This window comes from Trachymyrmex septentrionalis, unplaced genomic scaffold (assembly GCF_001594115.1).
Source record: "Trachymyrmex septentrionalis isolate Tsep2-gDNA-1 unplaced genomic scaffold, Tsep1.0 scaffold14, whole genome shotgun sequence".
Classification (NCBI taxonomy): domain Eukaryota; kingdom Metazoa; phylum Arthropoda; class Insecta; order Hymenoptera; family Formicidae; genus Trachymyrmex; species Trachymyrmex septentrionalis.
This window is the reverse complement of record NW_017304543.1, coordinates 1,354,663-1,379,249: the sequence shown is the minus strand read 5'-3', so window position 1 is coordinate 1,379,249 and position 24,587 is coordinate 1,354,663. Positions and strand designations below refer to the sequence as shown.

The 24,587-nt window shown below is 41.6% G+C and overlaps 1 protein-coding gene across 6 annotated transcripts in view; it reads left to right on the top strand.

The window, feature by feature from the left end:
• LOC108745535 (homeobox protein cut) overlaps nucleotides 1-24,587 on the top strand; it is a 141,387-nt gene that overhangs the window by 115,805 nt on the left and 995 nt on the right. Inside the window, exons 3-8 of one of the 6 annotated variants that reach the window (XM_018481726.1) lie at nucleotides 7,740-8,058; nucleotides 10,576-11,883; nucleotides 20,627-20,963; nucleotides 21,424-22,060; nucleotides 22,150-22,408; nucleotides 22,739-24,540. In XM_018481726.1, the coding sequence (XP_018337228.1) occupies nucleotides 7,740-8,058; nucleotides 10,576-11,883; nucleotides 20,627-20,963; nucleotides 21,424-22,060; nucleotides 22,150-22,408; nucleotides 22,739-24,438 (4,560 nt within the window). In that variant the 3' untranslated portion in view covers nucleotides 24,439-24,540. Of the gene's footprint in view, nucleotides 1-7,739; nucleotides 8,059-10,575; nucleotides 11,884-20,614; nucleotides 20,964-21,399; nucleotides 22,061-22,149; nucleotides 22,424-22,738; nucleotides 24,577-24,587 lie in introns of those variants that run through there. The other 5 variants (XM_018481723.1, XM_018481725.1, XM_018481724.1 and 2 more) reach the window with 5 other exon arrangements.

The following is a 24,587-nucleotide window of genomic DNA, read 5'->3' as shown; positions in this document are numbered from 1 at the left end:
TGGACATTGATACGAATACGCTCGGACGTCTTCCTCTTTAGTGTCCTTCTTCTTGCTATCCGTAGTCCGGCAATCCGTGCCCGTTTCTCTCGTTTCAATATTTCTCTCCGGCGAATGCCCCGACTAATATATGGCTTCTGTCGAGCCACCGCGAGTCGAGTGTGGGTGGGCGTACGTATTCATAAACGCGTAGTCCTCGTAATGCAAATCAGAGAAAGAGTCGGGGAGAGAAAGAGGAATAGAGCAAAGGAGAGATGAGAAGGGAGAAGAGTACGAGGGAGAAGGAGGGAAAGAGGAATGACGAACGCGGTTAATATTAATTCTTCGTGGTCGCCATCCGGTCGATTGCGGATCGTAGCAGCGCAGGTGCTGAAGATAGCTAAATCCTTTGTAAACATCGAGGAATTATTAGGTCAGCTGTGGAAATAATTTATGCCCGTAACGATTTAATCGTTCTGTTCGTGCGAGAACATGCGAGCATGTTAGATCTATATATTTAATTCTCATTAGTCTTTTATACTATATTGGCACACATCACGGCATATTAATGAATATCGATACTTTCGATAAGTGAAAATGACGATTTATCGTATTAATTTTTATTCGCTTCAACGAATATTTATATACGATTAGTGGAGCTTTACAAATAATAAATGGATGGTAATAATTTTCAATATTTATTCAATACTGGATATAAACGCGAAATAAACTTTTTACATTACCGATCCTCGATTGAAGTCTCGATTGTTGTAGTCGTACAAAAAAAAAATAGGAAAAAAATTCGGTGCAGCCACGCTTTAAGCAAGACTGTTTACATACATTTCTGATAATACAAGTTTTTAAAACAATACCGTAGCTCAGGGTGACTAAACCGTGCGCGAGGAGATGTCGTTCCATTATAAAGGCAATATCGCATGGTCGAGTCTCTACCTGGTATTACTAGCTTTCATAATCTGATGTATATTACGCATAACCGCGTGTATCTGGGGTGCGAGAGTGAGAGACGAGGGAAGGTGTGGGAGTGGTGAGGGTGGCAACCAGGAGGATCGCGTACTACCGTATGTATAGGACCAGTTTCGGCAAAGAGTGCCCTCGCCGGTGCTCGCTCGTAATAAGCATAAATCCTCGGAGGCTTATCTAGCGGCGCCCAGAAGAACGCTAAAATAAAATATCATACATTTTGCCTTCTACCCTTCGTACCGAGGTACGTTACGACCAGCGACACCCCTCTTATCCGCCTCCCTTCGCTACCCCCAGCAGTCGCTTTCTCATCCCTCCGTGACTCTCTCCACGACGCCGTGCGTAGCTTCTGTAAGGTAAACATTACCTTCCGTTGCTTAACAGGCAAGCTGCTTCGAGAAGTCTTGATTCTCGCGGGCGAGTTCGAGAGTTATTGTTACTCCAATTTACGAATAATTGCGCGCTGAAAAATCTAATTGTGAAAAAACTTTTAAACTATATTTATTGCTAAAGACTACTAGGACTTGCTAAAGATTCGATAAAATTATTTTTATTATTTAATTCGTTATGCCATACCTTTTTTTACATAATAATCTGAGATAAAAATTTCAAGACAATCAGATATTTTACTATCTTCTTATTTGATATTTCATTTGCGTTCTTATTAAGATGTCTACGTACGAACGCAATCGCAGTTAACCATATCCCGCTACTTTTTTCCACCTACAGCAAAAAATTCAGACACGTCGCGATAGGGATGGGGAGCGCCCTTTCTGTCGGATTTTTGCGAGGGTATGCGCGTCGATGCAACGCGAGATGTTGGCCAAAGGCACGTAGTCAGTGTAATGAGGCGAGATACATTCGGCCTCAACTCTCTCCGCGCCCTCTTCCTTCTGCCGCTGTTGCTTTTCTCTTTCTCTCTCCTTCCTCTTTCTCATTCTCCAGTTCCCGTGAGGTGGTATCGTACTAGCGGAGGATGGTTGGCGGAGAAGCTCGGCCAGAAACGCGAAGGGGTTCGAGGGAGGACGCTCGAGAGAGGGAAAGGGTTGAGCTCGAAGCCCGATCAGTCATTAGACAAGTGGGTATTCACATATATCGAGTTGTAAAATCGATAGGGGTGTCCGTTAGCCGTGTATCCTGTAAGGAGGGTGTGGTGGGGATGAGATGCGAGCTGATAGAACGAGAGAGATGTAAGCGAAGACGGAGAGAGGACGAATGACCGACCCAGCTATCTCGACGTCGGCCTGACGGAGACAGAAAACGGAAAGCCCCTTTCTCTCCATCTATACTTCCCCTTCGACCCCTTTTGTTGCTTCGCCACCCTCCTACAGCCCCTAGCAGCCCATCCTCCTTCTACTCCGTCTCCTCCACCTCCTGCCACCGCACGTATCCAGTCCTTGCATATTAATCCTGCCCATAATTCCCACTTCCCAGTTTGGGCAACCCTTCGCTTCGGTTGCTTCAGCTACCCACGTAGCGGCAGAGTGAAAGGGAAGGAGAATGAGTCGGAGAATGAAAATCGGCAAGATGGAGTGAGAAAGAGGAAGGCAAGCCGCCTCCTATCGATTGGGCTTTCTTTCCGACCTCGGCTTTTAATTGGCATTCTCCTGTGGCGAGAAGAGGAGCGAACCTCCATGGGAGAAAGCTCCACGGCCCAAAGGGGTGCTTTGCCACTAAAGGGGTTGATACTGGCGATCTTTCCTCCCGAGATGCAAAAATGGAATCTTCCTATCGTGACGCGCTGATATCGGTCCTCAGGATGAGATTCTACAAAAGTCCGGCATGATTTTGACCGAGATTCAAATTCTCGCGATGGATCGAGCGATAACAAAGCGTTCGTTCGCGCATGAAAGATTCATCGAATTTTACGGATCGATGCTCCTTAGTAAGATGTGCTCGCCAGAGCTTTTGCAAATGTTTATAAATTTAACTTTTTTACTTTATTTGTTGTCTTGTTAAAGTATAAAACGTTGAGTACATTTTTTTTATATTGCAAAAGAAATTTTTTATATTACAAAAGAAGTTTCGAGTGTATTCAATTAATCACAATAAAAAGGATAGAGGAATAAAAGTGCACACGTTTTAGAATCCAGATTTAGTCACCAAAATTTAGATATGTCATTTTTCGATTTGTTTACTAAGATATTTTTACGATAAACTATACTCTTATGTCCAATCTTAGACGTAATTACTAATAAATTTGTTCTGAGTAGCAAAAAAATCGATCGCAAATCGAATAAATAAATAAGTCGTTAAGGTCTAATTTTTATAACGTTTGATCTCATCAGAGATATACCAAGGTAATGGATATAGATCAAAGGGATATCAAAGTATCCGTAAACGACAATTTATATTTGCGATCCCGTCGTCCACGTGGAAACGATAATGCGACGACGTGGTCGGGGAAAGAGGGAACCGTGAAACCACGGAAAGCGAGAACGTGAGTTTCGACGGCCATGACGATCTCGTACCGACGCATCATTGGCGGACAGACTACGAAATTAATACGAAGCAAACGGCCATCTTGTCCCTGTACCGAATCTACGTACGTATACGAAAAGGGGTTCTAATGTGCCGCGGCGTGTGGATATCGGAGAGCCGCGTTACTCGAGCTACCGCGTCCGTGCATATATTCGCACGTGTACACGGATACATACACATGTGCGTGTACACACGTAAGGATGAGAAAGGCCATGGACGTATGCGTGAAGATTGATTATACCGCAAGAGAAAATGTGATCAATAGCTCAACAAACAAAGGCCTCCAACGCCTATATAATGCAAATAGCAAAAATCGCGTAGGATTAAGGGGGTTGCGAAGGGAAGAGGACGTGTGGGATCGTGGAAAAGGGGGTAGGAGACGATAGGGTGGTGCGACGGTCAAGAAACAATACGGACGCGTGCGGCTACTTCAAGTTTGCTTGACACCACCACCGCGTACAGGCAACCCTTGCGCACACCCTCCGCGTACCCTTCGACTTCGCACCCTCCGGTTCTTCCCTACGAGCCAGCTCGGAGCCCACCGTCCTCGCTTTAATTTGCATACGACCGATCATGTCTTCCGACTCGCCTTCACATCCTCGTCGCCATACCTCACGACCATCGATCAAGCCCCGATTGTTTTTGCTTCAACTCACCCCCACTTTACCACTCGGATTGAACGCCTTCGTGCTCGGGGTTGCTCGTTGGTCACTACCCCCCCACACGTACGTCTCTTATGCGCGCACATCGATGTGTGGCTCTGCAACAGTCGAGAATCTCACTAACGAGCAGTTCTCCTTCTATCGATGACATTGTTCTAACGTAGAAAACCTGCCAACATCCACTATCCTTTGCTGCTGTCCCTAACGATAATTCTTCATTCTTACTTCTTTCATATTCTCGACCCTTCTTCAACTTTTCCCGTAAAATAAACTAATGGTTATTAAATTGTTTTTTCAAAATACGCTGTACGCAATTAATTTCTGTGATTTTGTTATTCATACAGTATTGCTTTTGAATACAACGTTATGTGTACAACGTTATGTGTGACGTTATTATTCTTATAATTAAAATTGATTATTAAAATTAATTTGTCTTGTATGAAAACACGTATTAATATAATTTCATCAAACTTAATGACAAGATGCGGAATCTCTCTCCCTCTTTCTCTCTCTCTCTCTCTCTCTCTCTCTCTCTCTCTTGCTTTCTCTCTTGATAAAAATAAAATTATTTGCGAAGTAAATTAGAAATGAAATTTACTATATCATAAAGTTGAATTCAATAGACCAAACAATATATGATTATAATAATTGAGAGTTTAGTTTTTATAAACTTTCCAGAAACATTAAATTTTTAATCGAAGTCCATTGATCTTTACGCGATCATCTCCAAATAGTATATGGCTATTAATATTACTGATATTTGAGCGAATCAACCGTGACTTAAGGAAACAGAAATCTTCCGTCGTTACCATTATGACGACATATTAAATTACATTTCAACTTATAAAATGTCAATGTGTGATATTACAAAATGATTCAGTACTAAATTATATTTGATGGATCATAAAATTAATATGTATCCACATTCCAAATATAAACGGAAAGATTTATTAAATGGTTTGCTTTATTTAAGATTTATATAAAACTAGGTAAATATCATATCTGTACAGATATATATATATATATACATGTGTATGTGTTATATTAATATATTGCAAATATTATGAAAATATATTGTAATTACTTAGATTATAATGTATAAAACGCTTTCAATGTCACTATAACTAAATCACTTTAAAAAAATCACACACACCCAGACGTTCAATAATATAGACAGCATTATGTAATAATTGGTTCTGTTTCGTAAAAAAAGTATTAAAAAAAAGTATAAAGTAGATTCTGCATTCCGGAGCTTTACTCGCTCTATAGTTCGCTAATTGAAGAAACATATGATCACATTTTACACTGTGCACGTTGATTTCTCGTTTTATTCGCATCGTTAAACAGTAGTCACGAAAGAGACGAAGAGTAGTATCGATACACCGCTCTTCCATAACACCAAACGCAAGGGGTGACTGTCCGTCACGTGAAAAAAAAAACACACACACACACGGTATCGCCGGGTCGCCGCCGTATTTATCGTAAGTTTGTCGATCGACGTGGTGTTAATTCCACCTGTCCTTCGTTTCAGGTTTCCCTCATGGCGATAACCTACCCCATCGCCGCTAATGGCGGACATTATTGCGAGCGATCGCGGCAACTTCGGAAACTTATCCCTGTATAAGCCACCTTCCGACAGTAGCAACCACCCCTTCCTACCTGATGGTATATCGAACGTCAATGCGTACTTATCTACACCCGCGTCTGTTCTTACCTGTATACTATAATGTCTATGTGTGTCTATGTCTGCGACATTGCTATAACACGCACTCGTATTCGCTTACATACACGCATATCTATACAAGTAGAAACGAAGCTTCTGGACATAGGCATGTATCGATTATGGGTGAAAACGGAGGACAATCGACAGGTAGCCGCCTCCGATAAATAAACTAACGAGTAAAAACGTGCAAGTTTACCACGTGCGTCAAGGCTGTTCGATTTTACGCTACTAGGATGAGTCATGGCATTACAAGGCGCCAAAGGAATGTAGTTAATTTCATTAAATTATAAAGACTCAACCGGTATGTATGATTATTATTGTCATTGAATACTTAACACAGAGAGGAATTTTTACGTTCGTTTTAAATAAATTTAACTAGCGGGAACAGTCGAAGTCTGCAAAACACGTGTATCAACATCTGTGGCAGAGGTGCGAATTTTGCAAAATTGAAGTCGTTGCTTCTCGATTAACCCGTGGAGCACGGAAAGAGAGATGATGCCTCGTCGAGAAAAAACAATTGATACGATCTCGTTCACGTAGATGCTCGTTGCACCGTGTGCGCCAACGTACTCGGCTTTAAAATCGTCCCAACCCACCCCCTTGGTTGATCGGTTTTCTCGCTTCCTCTTCCTGCGCCTGCAACCCGCCCTTCCCACCATTCCATATTCTCGCGTATACGCATCCACGTGAACCCTCGCGGAACACGTGGATAGGTTTCGAGTGCTCGCAATTCATCGCGATTGATTGCGGTACAGTGGCAACACAACGATTGCCGTACGCTCTATTCGTCGCGATAATTTTTTGCCGCCGTTGCTGCCACTCGATTCTTTCAACATCCCGGATTCGTCCTCGTTATGGAGACGGAAAAACAAGACGGTTCGGTCGTACTGTAATTATTATGTGCGGATCGATGATGCATTAATGAGGGACGGATATACTTCGTATACGTCGCTGCAGGCGACACCGTGGGTATAAATGTCATTGATTTTTTATCCTGCAGACTGTACTTAATTTTTTCCGCTAATTGGCATTTTCTTCTTACTACAACTATATCAGAAATTATCTTTGAAAATCGCTAATTAAATTTTTTTTCAAAACTACTACATTAACGTACACTAATTTGTTAATTTTGAATTATGTATTTTATTATTAGAAGTTATAAAAATGTAAAAATTAAAATTGTTAACAATAAGTGAAATCATTTTTCACAAAATCATATATTCTGCTAACAATAAGATAACTGTGATATCATATTTATTGTCCAATTGAATTTCAAGAACTTCAAGTGTCGAAGCGACGAGACTAGTTGATGACATATATTATAAATTATTACAGATACGATAATTGGATGACAATTCAACGATTCGATCGATTCGATTGAAACTTTATACGTAATTTAATCCACGGTAATTACATTTAGACTCGCCAAGATTTAAAGTTATCCTCTCTTAAGCGTTTCGCTATTGATTTCCGTATATATTCCCGATAAAATTAATAAAGAGCTTCTGGTAAGCTCCTTACTAGGTTCGGTCCCAGATAAACGATGCTCGAGGCGAATCGCGAAGGAGGGAGAGGAACTCGTAAATGTGATTCTATATTTGCGTCGATGATAATGTAGTTACGTTCCATCTCTATTTAATCGCTTCGAGTCGATTTCCTGATGAGCGATGCGAAAGTACTCGGTGATATTTCAAGAAGTAGCAATTCCTGTGATTTATATCGCGCAATGTCTTCCTTAATGCGGGGAATTTTGTCGTCAGTATCATTTAATAAACATAACGGGGGCGAGACATCAGAGATATTAACATTTAAGATGTTTCAACTGAAATTTATACGCATTACTTTATTCATTTGCAATTTACACGAACATAATTTTATCAGACACTTAACGAGGTCAATGTTGCTATTTCTAGATCAACCAGTTGGTTGAGGAGGTGTCCAGGCTACAGCAGAGCCTGCAACGCCTTCAGGAGACAAGTGCGCAAGCAACGGCGCGGCTTGAGGAGGAACTTGAAGTGCGCAGGCAGCACATCAACAGATTGGAGAGCAAATTGGAACGGCAGAGGGACTATGATGATCTGAAGCGCGAAATCAGTGTATTAAGATCAGTCGACCTTTCGCAGATACCAACTGGCGAACCTGGAAAGAGCTTGGAACATCTTCTTATGGAACGTTTCAAGGCGCTCCAACAAGCCGAAAACTTGAAACCCTCCAATACACCCGACGCACTCGGTAAGTGGACTAACGATATATTTTATTTGAAATCGTTACATGTCAAAGACATACGAAGCACTTAATTTTAATTGTAAAATATTGAAGAAACTTAAAAAAAAGAATAAAACGCGGAATTGCAAAATCAAGTTAGATTTCCAGTATACATTGTAATATAATTTATATTAAAAATAATTGTTTCAAAAAAATTGTAACATTAAAAAATATCTCCAAATATACAGAGCGTTTGACAAATAATGATAACACTCGCATAGGGATAGAATGGATTAAACTGAGTCGAAAAATCCTCTACCATTTCGCAATTTTCGCAATAATTAACAAGATATCAATTACTAAAAATCACCGAATATTAATTGGCTTTTAATAATTTTTTACTCAAGTATTATCAACTTTACAGAAAAACAGCAAGTGACAAAAATTGTTTATTTTCTTCTCATACAGTGTTCTGAGAATTTTTTTTATCAGCTTTTTAGTAACTGCATTTTCTTATATTAGCAACTATTTTTATTAACATAAGAAAATGCAGTACTAAAAAATTCTGAAAAAATCGTCAGAACTTTGAGAAAAAAATAAACAATTTTTGTCACTTGCTGTTTTTCTGTAAAGTTGATAGTACTTGAGTAAAAAAATTATTAAAAAACAATATTCGGCAATTTTTTTATAATTAAGTAATTCTTGTTAACTATTTTGCGAAAATTGTAAAATGAGGACTTTTCGGTGCAGTTTAATTCGCTCTACTCCCATGCGATTTTTGTCATTATTTATCGAAAACTTTATATATGGATCATAACGTCAATTAATCAAGAACATACATGGAGCAAATAAATAAAAATAAATTTATGTAATATTTATGCAAAAAAATACATGATCATAATATAAGGATCTGTTCTAAAATTGAAAGAAATAAAAAAAAAGTAACGAGGTGTTAGTAGGTCGGTCACACCTCGGCGATCTCGCTTTTAATTCTTGCGCAACCGCTCTGATCTTCGGTCCCCGACTCTCTCTCTTCGAGGCTCCGTCGACGGGCTTTATCATCGAGTAACAATGAAAAGGACACGAGTCACGCAACGCGGACGCAAGAACGCTTCTATAGAATAAACGAGGGATGACTGAAGGAGCTTATCGGAAAAGAAAACAACAAAAATAACCCTGCTTGCCATTGTGTTCGCACTTTTCTCTGACTCTCTCTCTCTCTCTCTCTCTCTCTCTCTCTCTCTCTCTCTCTCTGTCTTTCTCTGTCTTTCGTACTATCTTCCTTTTTACTTCTCTTTATCTCTCTCTTTCTCTCTATCGAGAGAAAAAAAGAGAGATAAAGATGACAGAAATAATAAGACAAAGATAGAATCCAGTCTGTCTTTGTTTTATCATTCCTATCGTCTCTACTTCTCTCTCATACACATATCTCATCTCTCCAGACTTGGCTGCTTAGACTGCACTTTTTTCGAGCCACTCTCTCGCTAATATTAACGTACATTCGTGGAAGGTACTAACGCAACCGAACACACGTTAGCCCTTTAACTTTCTCTCATATAGGCCTATCTTTTATCGAATGTTCCAAATGTTCCTCTCTTGTCTACGTAAAGGGTCCTCTAAACCGCTCTTCCCTCCTATTTCCATCCGTACACTGGGAAACGCAAACTTCGTGCACGCAAATTTGTGGACGATATTCGCAATATTTGCCCGGGCCAAGCCATTGTTTCGGGGACAGAGTTTATTATGAATCGATCCAAGCTGACAGAGAGAGCAGACGATGAGAGGGAATGAGAAAGAGATACCCTATACATGCAGAGAGCCAAAGGGATACTGCAACGTGTCGCCCCTTCTAAATCAAACCATCTGAACCCATCCTTCTACGTCGTCGGCGCTTGCGTTCCTATCTTTCCGATCCCGCTATTACTTCCTTCGACCGTAATGGAATAAGAGCACCGTATTTACGTAAAGGTTTCAAACATTTTGTATGCCGAGATCACGTAGCAATATAAAATCCTTTTCAAGACCAGTCTCGATGATACTTAAAAAGATTACACAATACTTCCCAGACAGCTACGTTTTTGTTCTCAACTCTTCGATATTTCGTACTCTGATATTCGCGACAAACATGTCGCAAGGCAAAAAGAATTGCGTCTTATTTGACGTGATTTCTCAAATCCGCACGCGTCATTGCGATCAACATTCAACGCGAGATGGACGGTATCCTTACGTCCACGATTTCTTTTCGGGCGATTGGCAACGTCTCCACCAGTCTTCCTCTCGTTGGCGTCCACGTCGCTCCTCGTTTGTACACTCAAGCGTGGATTATGATCCGACGAAGTGTCGAAAAAGAGAGTCTCGGTCATCCGACGTCTCTGAAGATGATCAAGAGAACCGAGGTCACCGGTCGATTTTGCACTTCGAAAGAGACAGCGCGGACAAACTGGCGATCAGAACGGGACCAACATCGCGAGCCGAAGTTAGGTTGAATGTCATGTACGCGTGAGATCGTGCTGACGGGCTCCCTTGTGTTTTTGGTGGTTGCAGGTGGATTATCGTCACCCCTGCAGCGCGCCTCGACCGCCTCGCCCCACGGGGTCGGAGGTGTGCCACCTACGTCCCATGTGTCCTCCCAGCAACCACCGCCACCGCCTCCGACAGCAGCCTCTGTCCCTCCACGTTCCACCCCGACGCCCTCTTCGGCCACTTCGACGACTTCAAGCCTCCTCTTCCCGCCACCCCTCCAGAACGTCGAGACCTTCGGCTCGTTTCTCGGTGAAGAAATCGTAGCCAATTGGAGGCGGACATTGGAAAGGTCTATCATGAGCCAACAGCAGCAGCAGCAGCAGCAGCAGCAGCAGCAGCAGCAGCAGCAGCAGCAGCAGCAGCAGCAGCAGCAGCAGCAGCAGCAGCAGCAGCAGCAACAGCAACAACAGCAGCAACAATCACAGCCATCTCAACTAAGCCAATTAACTCAACAGCAACAACAATTACAACCCCAATTACAAGCCCAACCGCACATGGGTTTACACCCGCCAACAACGCCAAGTAGTTTAAATCATCTTCCATCGCCGGGTGCGGATCCATCGTCCACTTCAAACACTCCGGTGAAATCGAACACACCGATCGGTACAATATCCTTGGGCGGTTTAGATGTCACTGAGAAAGCGCCAACGCCAGTATCAGGACATGAAACACCAGCCCCTCCAACACCATCCTCCACAACCGCCTTGACATCGCCGCCGAGCTTCCAGCCACCGACGTCAATGGTGGAAACTAGTACCCCTTCAGCTTCCATCAATGGCAGCGGTCTCACGCCCGGCGTACCAAGTGCACCGCCCCCGAAGAGTCCGCCTGATCAAGAATCATGTCACAATAATAATAATAGCCATCATCTAGCAAATAACAATATCGGCGGACTAAGCGTTCTCGATACGCTGAAGAGTCCGTTTCGGTTTGACGATCGAACGTATCCCTTCCGATTCGGCGACGAGTTCGGTGCCGCCGGTATGGCCGGTCGGCTGGGCGAGTCCCTCATTCCAAAGGGAGATCCTATGGAGGCGAGACTGCAGGAAATGTTACGTCATAATATGGACAAGTACGCCTCACAGAATCTTGACACTCTTCATATAGCCAGGCGGGTGCGCGAACTATTGTCGATACACAATATCGGTCAAAGACTATTCGCCAAATATGTTCTCGGACTAAGTCAAGGCACGGTCAGCGAGTTACTTAGTAAGCCCAAGCCATGGGACAAGTTAACTGAAAAGGGCCGCGACAGTTATCGGAAGATGCACGGTTGGGCTTGCGACGAGAACGCCGTGATGCTGCTCAAGTCCCTCATCCCCAAGAAAGGTGAGTACCGATCATCAGTTCCAGCTCTCTCTCTCTCTCTTTCTCTCTCCGTTTCTCACTAAGTTTTTTAATTTTTATTTCAATCGTTTCGTACAATTTCTCGACGCGCCTCTGCGTAACGTCCGACACGACGAAGGCTGGGTCATCTGACGTCTCGATGTCTATGAAGACGGACGAGACATCATAATTACATATGCCGCTATATTGTAGCGGATACTTGTGGCAATCATTATTAATTTCGCTTCCTTTCACGCCTCATAAGCGCAATAAATCGCGTTTATGATAAACTTCAACGTGATCATTCGAGAATGCGCGATCGAATAGTTTGCTATCTTAAGTGTGTAATTACATTGTTAATCACATTCCGTCTTCGATTCTTGAGACGCTAAACAGTAACTCCTACAACGAGTTATCCGCCACAATGTACTTCTGCCTTCATCGTCGACGACGAACTTGTCGATTAACTTAACTCTCGAAAATCTTCCGCCTCGCACTGCCAATAATCCATCTCGCCGAATCACTAACCACGAGCTGTCAGCTAACCTTTCGGCTGTCTAACGCGGGACCTGATGGTACTTCCGTTCCTTCTAACTGCACCGCGGGAAAGGAACGCTCAAGAGATCTCATCCCTCTTCGTGTACACGCGAATCATTAGGGAGTTAAGTGTGCGTTGGTGACGTCGTGGGTTTTCGATATGGATAAGTTAGAAGAATGAGACTGATAAATTCTACAAATCATTGATAGAAGTCGACTGCAGTGAAATAATCTACGATTTTGTAGAATCGTGCAATAATAATAGTACATCAATAGTATTTGTTAGTGATAATAAGTTTATCTCTTTGTATAATTACGAGATAAAAATACTTCGCTACATTGCTATATCAAGTGTTATTATCAAAGCCACATTATGGCTCGATATTTGATGAAAAAGAACGTTGTATCTAGACTTGAACAACTATAGTCTTAATTAAATTACGCAGCCCGTTGGCATACCTTGCCCGCTATCGATTGTATGCTGCATTTGGCAGCCATATTGTTTAGACTAATAGCTCCTGGGAATAGAAAGTCCCGGATGAGCACTAGGTAGGGGTGAGATGTATAAAGGGCTCCGCGAGTATATAGAAAGGGAAGAGATAGGGGAAGAAAGGAAGATCCAGTGAAGAACATAGAAATCCTAAATACGTCGGTCTCTTTTATTCGGAGAGCAATTTACACTTTTCCGCTTGCCACGGCTTTGCTAGATTATAGTGAGTAAACGGTATTTTATCTTGGCATCGCTGTGAACATTCTCATGATACACTCATAGTAATTAGAAAAACATCTATCCTCGGTAATAATAGAGTTATATTTGACAAGTACACGAGTAATATCGTAATAATTTTTTTTTCACGCGCTTCATTCACAAAATATGTTCTCACAACAGCGACGTACGTATGAACTCGCAATACGCGACCGTGCGATCCCTTCCGCTTTTTTGTAAATATTAATATCAATCGCGCAGGATGTTGACTCAATGCCATCATTTTCCCTTCACGTCCGGTGACGAAATAAAACGTGTATAAAATTCAGTCGGAGCACGACATGCGTCCCGCATCAATGGATTGTCGGTTTCCGTCGGATCTCTGGTAACAACAATCACGGGGCATTACAGCGGATAGGACAGAGTGCACGCGAGAGAGGGAGGGACGGAGCACAAATGGAATGAAGGGTTAGGGCGATCGTAGGGTGGCGGGAGGGAACCGGTGACAAAAACTTAGGGGATCGTAACATTTCTCGATGCGTCAGCCGTAAAATTACAGGGACGCGTGTATTATTCCGTGGCGTGAGCGCGGCAGTAAATCAGAATTGTAAGAACCACTGCTAATGCGATCGAAATTGGTCAAGTAAAGCGTCAAAGGAAAAAAAAATTTTAATAAAAAATAATAATGATCATTGTTAATATGTTTTACATAACTATTTCTTAGCGTCGTATTTTATTTCAGGATTTTATTTTAATTCTCAATTAAATCACATTTACATATAGCTCGTTTATTAAACAACTGTTATGTTATTTTTGCATAAATAATTAATAGATACTACAATCAAGTTTCTTTAAATTCAAAAATAGTTATAATCAATTATTTAAATATCTGTATTAAAAATCTGTATTAAAAATATGGCACACTATCATCAATACAATTTCTCTAGTTATCGGATTAATCATTCACTGTGGCCGTTTGTTCATATGAATCATGGTCATAAGCCCTTTGTGATCGTAACGAAAATCCGCCGTGATTCAATAGCATAAATATACTTGGAGTAATGTCCGAAACTTCTATAATCAGACGTGATTTATGGGCAAAAATCAGTGACTTTATAAAGCCTGAAAGGCGCCGCCTAGCTTTGGTGGAGGTGTCGGTTAAGATAAGTTTGCGTCGAGCTAAATACCTGATCTAACGACTCATCGCGTGCTCTATAGACAAGCACAGGCGCAATATCAACCTGTCACTGAAAGCTTTATTATGATTTGTGAATCCTCTTTGTGATCATCTTATTATTTATCATTCATTAAAAATTGTACGTTTAAAAATTCTTATTATTATATAATAATGATAACAATAGTGAGCTACTGATTTTGATTCAAAATCATTCTTTATTATTATTATACTATTAATTCACAATTTTTGTTATAGAAATATCATAGAGCTTATCCTCCGATATCACGTAAATCGTGCGCATAATTATTGTGTACCAAGCAGGCTTTACAGTCTGCTTCACGCGATATTCCTCAATCTTTACACTTATAGTTATTTATGAACGTGTTAATTTTCACGAAAATCTACTCGCTATAGTGCTGACAAGGAATTTATTCGCGTGTAGTTCAGAGTGACATGATTTGGATCCAGTTAACGTTGCTCAAAGTTCTCGAGTCTTCCGATGATCTAAATCGCGGCTATATAAATTACGCAGATAGCTTTCAGTCAGTCGCTTAAGATAAGCCGCAAAAATCGCGCGTTCGTGGAAACTACACTAATCCCACGACAAACGTATCTGGATCTTGGCCCACTATTCAGCACGGCACGTCTGAGTGGTATATTATTGCTTGCGCGGAGCGCTACAACACAATTGATCTAAGCGCAACCAAGAACAACGCGAGATTACCGTAATAAACATAGTTGGTCTAGCTCCAAGTCAGTTTATTGCAAAATTTTGTTTCCTGTAGCGGAGTGCACGTCGCACATGTGCGATCCGCCGGAGTCTCCCGGAGACTTTTCGCGACGACCGTCACGGATGAAAATCATAGTTACGATGATTTGTAACCACAGCGAGAAACGTTACGAGCCATGCTCATAGTCATATAACTATGATTTCCGCACGAATGACAGGACGTTTATGCTTTTATAACTAATATAATTATTAAATTTTATGGAAGAGCATAAATAGGTTTTTTATTATTCTCACTTTATAATTAGCGGTGTTTAAAAAGAAACGACTAACTCAAAGTATACGTAGAGAATAGTGTCGAACTCAGAAAAGTATTTTTGCCTAATGATTGCGATTATAAAAGTATTTTATATGCGAACGTTGACCCGATCCGAAAAAGAGATAACATTATCGAAGTGCGACACCGATTTCAAAACTCATGTAATATTTATGCGTGACAATATCAGTTGAACTACATATATACTCAAATACACATTAAATCAAAATTACGATTCACAGAGGTCATCAGAAGACCAGCTGATTGTTCGTCTGTCGTTCGGAGTTAGATCTTTATATTACAATTTTTTATAGAAAAACTATTTATTATTTGCGGAGATAGTTGAAACTTTTTCAAGCAGTTTTTAATCACAAAATAGTCTTATCTGAATTTGAAAAGGTGAATTAATTATACGTACAGATTGAAATCAGAGTGTCAAAGAATTCTCTTGTACGATTCTTAAGGGTATATAATTTTAGCTATATAATATCAACTGTATAATATTAATTGAAAAAATATCAGCACAAAAATCAGCTAAAAAGTGAATATCGACTAATACCAACCAAAAAAAATTTGTCATAAATATGTCCTAAAACAAAGCAAATAATTTTGCTCATAATAGCTTTATGCAAAAAAATGATCATATTTTGTTGCAGTTTTAGGCAAATAACTGTTAAATGATTAAGTGGATCCAAATAAACTCTTTTGCACAAATATTAGAATTTTATTAATATATATATATATATAATTTGATTTAATTTGTAATGCTACGACCTCATTAAATTTGCAAACAAATATTACAAACACATGATTTACGAATCAAGGCAAACAAAAATATTAAGTAATTTTTAAACCAATAAGGTTTTTAAATCAACAAGAGAATGCTCCAATTTTACATAGATACTCTAGACATAATAATAGAACAATCTATGAAATTTTCATACTTTTAGTAATATTTTAAGATGTGACACATACATCTTTAAAATTATCCGTCTATACAAATAGAAATTAATTCATTATGAATCACTGATCATTTCTCAGATCGAAATAGTTCGATTCAATTCGGAATTACGTTTTTGCTACCAACATCGATCATTCCTTAATTGTCCAGAAAAGAAATCGACACGACGATGCCTCGCGAGTCTACGTACGCCATATATCTCACCGTTAGTTGAACAAGCTGCTGTATGTAACAACACACCTCCACCCGCAAAAGTAACGAGGAAAATACTTCTCGTATACAGGTGCGCGCACAGGTGCACGCAAACGGCTGCAGAGCGCAACGCTCCCAACTGTATCCCGCGCGAACAAGTTTCGTTCATTAGCTCCGCCTCGCGCGCCGATTTTATCGGATCTCATGTATCGCTCGTATCCTTCCACATCTTGACGCCTCGCCGCGACGAGACACGTTATGTGCGCACGACCTGCTCAGAATTTTCGGGTGCAAACGCGTCTTGGTTCTTAACGATGATGCAAACGAAGATTCGAATGTGAATGCGACCTTAAGCTCGCCGATAACATCTAGTCTCTCCTCGAAATTGATATTTTAAACTGAGTATTTGAAGAAACTGGCATTTCGTTACTTATTTTATATTTCCACCATGTCGCTGTGTTGCTAATTAAATTACTTAATAATTGTCCGATCGACATTCTGTGAGATATTTAAATTTGCATTTGGATGCGCTGTACAAAATGAACGGAATGCGCACGGTAAAATACAAACGAATACGTGTACTTGTGTTCTGCTTATCTCTAAAATGACATCATTACGGTCAATATATTTCCTCTGAAAGTACTGATCAGCAAATTAGCATATCGCGTCGGACGACTCAGAAAATATTCATTTCTTTTTTAATGAGCAGAGCATAGAGATAATGAAATTATTGGATGTATTTATCTCGACGTTGCTTAAATATTATACAACCGAATATATACACGATTCTCTGCGAGATAAGGTGCCAATTTTAAAAATCGTAGGTTTCCATACACGGCGCATGCACGCGCGATCTTCATAAATCCCGCGTGCGATCGTGAGTCGCAACTCCCGCAACAATCGGGTGAATTTCTTAAGCCACCGTTACCGGCGTACTCCCACGAAATCGTTCCAGATTTTGTAATCAGGTCCACCGTCGAGGTTTCTCTCTTATTTCGCGCCGCGCGCGCGCTCGTGTGTGCGCGGGTCGCGTCGCGTGCACGTGCATGCGCCGAGACAATTTTACGGCGCGAACATAATTGCCGCCGGTATACGATACGGTTTCCTTTCCGGCGAAACGCGCACGAGGTACGCGAACATTTCCTTCGCGCGTCTGTCGTCGCGCCTATTGTATACCGCGAACGGACGCGATTGTTCCCTCTTTCATCGATTCTCCGTAACCGGTCTCTGATGCCGCGACGCGATCGGGACGCACGTCGTCCGTGACGTTTCGCCATCCGCAGGTGAGACGAAGGTGCCAGCGGCGGGCGCGCAATCGCTGAGAAAAGTATGGATTTAGTGCGCAAAGCTCGTAACAATGGGGTACATACCGCGACGTTGCGTAAACAACCGGGCCATTTTCCAAGCGGCTTTATCCCGTCATTCGAGATTTTTCAAACCGTGAGAAATTGACGGATGTGTGAGCGATCGAAGTAGCGATGAGATGAAAATCTTTTATCATCCAACTGTCGAGAATGTACAATGCACTCACGCGATATTTTTCGAACTGAGGTCTGATTCTAACGCCTTTCCCGTCGTAATGTAACATCCTTCAGAAACTTGATGAAATACTCCTAAGTCTAATTTCATTAGAACCTACTGCGATACACACGCTATACTTGCCGCCTAAAAAGTAGCACACAAGTTGATTCGTGATTAAGCAAACTTGTGAAAAAATATTTCTTAATTGAGAGAAATATTGTGAAATTGAGGCGGTACTGTGTTCATTGTATCTGGGCTAATGAGAATGTCTGTGGATATATGTGATAAGTAAAGAATTGCGCACATCGTCGTTATACGTTGGACGTCGTCGTATAAAGTATCGCCCGCGATCGCGTTTGTCCGATAATATTTGTTGCCCGACTACTTATTCTAGATTTCCTATGAGAAAGTTGCCGGAGGATGTTGGTAAGCGTAATAATCAACTGGCGCGCATGATTCCGTACGATGCGCGTAAGGTTTCCCACGTGATGCCGTCGAAGTACGGAAAGGAAGATGTTAGTGACGCAAGTAACTCTCTCGTCGTCAGTTTCCAACAAGATTGAGCTACGCTGTCATGTGGCAGCATTTGATTTGCACGATATAATAGTATAGAATTTCGAAGTGTTACACATATATCAAAATTAATTATCTTCAATAATAACAATCAACAAGCGTTTAGATGCAGCAGCAGAATTGTGAGCCGACGATGAAATTCGTTTATTTTAATTTTTTTTTTAAATTAATTAAAACCTATGTAAAACCATAATCATACTATCGGTTGCCAATTGAATTATACGATTGTGACTGGCGATTATTTTTCAGCCAATTGTCAATCATAATCCAATCGGCAATCGTTGTGTGATTACAGCTTAACGCGATTCCTCGAATAGAGCTTCAAATATTGCCATTGTTACCGCAATTCAAATGATATGTTCCGTTCGATAATGATAGCGCTAATTTTGGGATCGTAGATGGCCTACAGAAAAGACGTAATAGTGACCTCATTTCTTTTATCTCGATATACCCCTGCAAACATTTTCTATACGTAGCATATTCGTTACACATACTTCTCCGAATTCAGTGATAAAATTGCCAGTATATAACAATGTATATTTATAATATGATAAAAATTTATAACATTTGTTTATGACCAATCCTTCTGACACATTTCCAATTACCTACGTTTGCCAAGAGGATTATTTTATATCGGTCATCATGATATGTACCGAGTTTCTCATTTTTGAAATTGCGTCATTAATAGCAGCTGATCTTAACAAATCCAGAATCTGTTCTACGAAAGAACATTTATTAATTCTATATGTGTATTCATAGGCACGTGAGGAGAGCAGAAAAGCATAATCACGCAAGCACGAGTTTGTTGGCAGGAATTCAAAAGTTGCGACAATGCGCGATCGCGCGGATATGCATATACATCATCATTCTCTCTTTTCCCGATTTCACTTGAATGCTTCGAACCACCCACCTGATTGTCAATTACATGAACATTTCGCTATCGTTATCTTAATCGGCAAGCTTGTCGATTTCTTCTGACGAAGATACCATTACCTATTAGCGTTAGAGCTGATAATACGATGGAATGCAACTTATATGTATTATTGCTAGGGAAGTTAAATTTCTCATGGAGGATGTATGCTATGTGATATTCTAATTAGAGAAGCGATGAAAAAGAGACATTATTCTTCTTCTTAATATGGCACTCGCCGCTGACGTTGCGATTGCATTAGGATTAGAAGCAATCATATCTATACAACACAAATGATACAAGATAATGATACAAAACGTAGCTCTCAAATCGCGTCTAGTAAGAATCGTTCACTATACTCGCAATCGTAGAAATATAATGGATTCCATGCGAGCGCACGTTTAAGTAAGGAACATCATATCTTGATGGACAAATCGCTCGAAGATTATTTCTTCTTCCACACCAAAATACGTACGGGATTCTTACGCCGCGTGTCAAGCCACTTTCTCTCGTCGATTCGCGTGCAATGCTCGCGAGAGCAATCAAAGACATGATCGGTAGTTTATTCGTCTGAATCTTGCGGCTGATTGGTCAATTAGACAGGAAACACGTAGGAGGACTACACTCCTGCCGACGTGCAAGGGAAAGACCGCAAGGGAGAGGGTCCAGAAGAGGATATTTTAATTATCGTCGTTGAGTATACTTTGCCTTCGGGTTCAGCACGCAGTTATCGATTGAGCACATTATTAATTGCTTAGGAACATAAAATCATCCTCCAAATATGACTTATTATTAATATAGGTTACTATTTTCGAATAAACATTCTTCATTAGAAAATAAATGTAATTTGTAAGATCAATTTAAGATTTTACAACATATACATATTTATATATTATATGATGTAAAAAAAATAACATTATTTTTTTTTAAGATATATTCAGCAGAGAAAAATGAGCGAAAATAGTAAAATAACACTGCTACCAAAAGTCAGTTAAACACCGCGTCGCGAATTATTTATGTTTTTCATTCAAATTTATTTATATATATATCTGATTATATTTCTAAGCCAACCAAACTGAGTAAGAATACACCACAAGTTGTGCCTCACCCGTAGAGTATGTTTCAGGCAAGGAACAAGGAATGCCAGCGTTCGCACGTGGACCACAGGATAGTGGTCCGCAAGAAATGAGTGATGAAAGATTGGCACATATTCTGTCGGAATCAAGCCATATGCAAATGAGAGGTGAGCACGAAGTATCGAACGATGCTGACAGCAAGAGTCCGAACAGAATCGGTTGCCCGAGTCCGTTCAACAAAGACAGACTGGACAGCCAAAATAGGAGACTGAAGAAGTACGAAAACGACGACATTCCCCAGGAGAAGGTAGTAAGGATTTATCAAGAAGAACTGGCTAAGCTGATGGGCACGAGGGTGGAGAATCTTCGTCCGCGAGAGTTCCCTAGGTAAGATCGACGATTAATGACGTGGATTTTCTTAAACGACGTTTATATCACAGCCCACTCGAATGATACAATATCTGCCAATGCATGACGATGACTAAATGGACAATATACGACCAAATTAATGTCCTATGCTCGGATATGACACGAAATGTCAAGAGCAAATCATCGTTTCGTGCTAAGAAAAAAACCTTATTTGAGTGGTGCAACTTTCTACGTTACCTAAATCAAAATAAAAATGCTCGATGCATTCGAATATGACGTACATATTCGACTATACATCGTATTTCGACCATATATTTAAAAAAAAAAAAAAGATTTTTCTATGTGAAATATGTAACTTGAAGTTGACGGTTTTGATGATATAATGTTTATGTGCGATTACGTTAACCGTGATTGATCATTATTGAGGACAGCACATGACCTCGATTGACCGTAGCGCGATCTTTCCACATTTTTTCAGTGGTACGCAGAGCAGTCTTCAAGGTATCGAGCGCACCCAGGAAGACATTCGATTAGCATTGGACGCTTATCACCGTGAGCTCCAAAAATTGAATGCCGCACCAGGTCAGAATCCCTCGATGACTGGACTGCCAGGATTGCCTGGATTACCAGGTTTGTTGGCGCTTCAGCAACAAGCTCTTCAACAACATCATCTAGCAGCGAATGGCGGCGGTGGTGTTCAGGATTTGAGTTTAGGCAAAGTGGATCCGCGCAATAAAATGATAAATGGTGTGTCAGAAGAAGAAAAAGAGAAGATGGAAGAGGCGATGAGACACGCCGGAAGTGCATTCTCTTTGGTGAGGCCGAAGCAAGAATCGACAGGTCCTCAATCGACGCCTGGCGGTTCTAGCGCAAGTTCACCGCTTGGCAATTCCATACTTCCCCCTGCGATGACACCCAACGAAGAGTTCTCCAGTGCGGCGGCAGCCAGTCCTCTTCAGAGAATGGCCTCCATCACGAACAGTCTGATAAGTCAACCGTCCACCCCAACTCATCATTCGGCCAATCAAAGACCGCTGAAAGCTGTGCTTCCTCCGATCACGCAGCAGCAATTCGACCTGTACAATAATCTTAATACGGAAGATATTGTGAAAAGGGTAAGGGCCACGGTACGAGTATTAATTGTATAATTTATTATTTGTACTGTATCTAATCTCAAATTTTTTTCCTACTTGTTAATGTGCAGGTGAAGGAACAGCTGTCTCAGTATTCAATTTCGCAACGGCTATTCGGCGAATCAGTATTGGGTCTATCTCAGGGATCAGTGTCAGACCTCCTCGCGCGTCCAAAACCATGGCACATGCTGACCCAAAAAGGTCGTGAGCCCTTTATCCGGATGAAAATGTTCCTCGAAGATGACAACGCGGTGCACAAGCTCGTCGCCAGCCAGTACAAGATCGCCCCGGAGAAGCTAATGAGGACCGGCGGCTACGGCGGCCTGCCTCGTAAGTTTAACTCAGGTCAATATAGATGTTTTGTTACTTTATTATCAACGTAGTTCGGGAGCTCTGGTATGTCTGTCAAGCACGACGTCATGATAAGTTGCCGTGTATCTTGTTGTGATGAAAAGCGACTTTAAATAAGCATGACATTTTTTGTAATATAGAGACGCAACTTTACTTTGTTATAGAATGAGTTGAAAATTGCATTTATATGATATTCGGTAGAAGTAAAAAAATTGCATTGTTTGACGTCCGTAGAAGATGAGCTTTCGGACTATCAAATTTACTTTTATACTTGCTAAATTTTTTTAATCGAATTTTTTATTGTTACAGCTTGCGGAACACCTATGAAACCTATGCCACCAACAAAACTCGTCCAAGAACAGCTTCAGAATGCAGCGAAGGCGCAGGCCGCCGCTCAAGCAGCCGCACAAGCAGCGGCGGCGCAACAGCATCAGCAAGAAAATCAGATGCAACTCGGCCCGCCACAACAAAGTCCTCAACATCCACAACATCCACAACATCCACAGCCGCCACCACCGATGATGTTGACCCCACCTGGGCCTCATCATCCTCATACTCAGCTCAGCATGCAAGAACTCCAAAAGAAACAACAGCAGCAGCAGCAACAAATGTCATTACACTCGCCACATCATCAGATGGCACCGTCGCCTCTTCGAAGTCTTCATCCTCACATTTCACCAAGCGTATACGAGATGGCTGCCCTTACGCAGGATCTCGACACACAGACAATCACAACAAAGATCAAGGAAGCGTTATTAGCTAACAATATCGGCCAGAAGATCTTCGGTGAAGCGGTTCTCGGTCTGTCACAGGGCTCGGTCAGCGAGTTACTGAGCAAACCGAAACCGTGGCATATGCTCAGTATAAAAGGTCGAGAGCCTTTCATTAGGATGCAGCTTTGGCTGTCAGATGCACACAACGTTGATCGATTGCAAGCGTTGAAGAATGAACGACGAGAGGCGAACAAGAGACGACGTAGTAGCGGTCCCGGTCACGATAACAGCTCTGATACTTCGAGCAACGACACAGCTGAATTCTATCACGCGGCATCACCTGGTCCGGGACCTACTACCGGGAAGAAGCAGCGCGTTCTTTTCTCGGAAGAACAGAAAGAAGCTCTCAGACTCGCTTTCGCCTTGGATCCTTATCCCAATGTGGCTACAATCGAATTCCTCGCTGGTGAACTGGCCCTGTCGTCGAGAACGATAACAAACTGGTTTCACAATCATCGAATGAGACTGAAGCAACAAACACCGCACGGTCAACCGGAACCGCAGTCGCCGCGAGAACCTGGTCAACCGTTCGATCCTGTTCAATTCAGACTGTTGTTAAACCAAAGACTGCTGGAGATTCAAAAGGAGAGATTGGGTCTAGGAAATGTACCTTTACCTTACTCTCCGTACTTTAATCCCAACCTGGCGGCCCTGGTAGGTAATGCACTGAAAGAACAATGCTCTGGTCTGGACCTCTCGATGAATGCTCTAAAGAGAGAGCCCAATCAAGAATTCGAAGATGAAGATGTCGACGATGCGATGAGTAATCTAGGTAGCGAGGACTCGGAAGGTTCAGCCAGTAGTATAAAGAGAGAACCTACAGAAACACCGACGGCACCCACGACGGTCAGGTCCAATAGAAGAAAACCCGCGGCACCGCAATGGGTGAATCCGGAGTGGCAAGAACCAACGAGAACAGGCGACGAAGTTATCATCAATGGAGTTTGTGTGATGCAGACGGACGATTATGGAGTAAAAAGAGAGGCCGAAGAGACCATAAGAGTTGAACCGACACCAGTGCAAGATCGATATGAAGAAGATGCTCAAAGCGATGTCTCTTCCGTGTCTGGCAACAATGGAGCCGATCGGGATAGTCCGCTTCCCAGTCCAAAATCTGGTCAAAACAGTCCAGCGACGTCGCTCAGACCGCCGTCAGCGCAACAGACGCAACAGTCCACGGAGGAAAGTCCGAAGGATGTGGTGAAACACGAACCGGAGGAGACGTGGGATTACTAAGACAATTCGTGGCACAAAATTTCGATGGGATTATCTGCGAGCTCGGTGTTTCTTCTTCGGACAAAGTTGAAACTCGAGCGGAGTGTCCGACGTGTTTCCAAGGTCGTATTGTTGAAATATGCCAAAACGACGCTTTATAAGAAACGTTT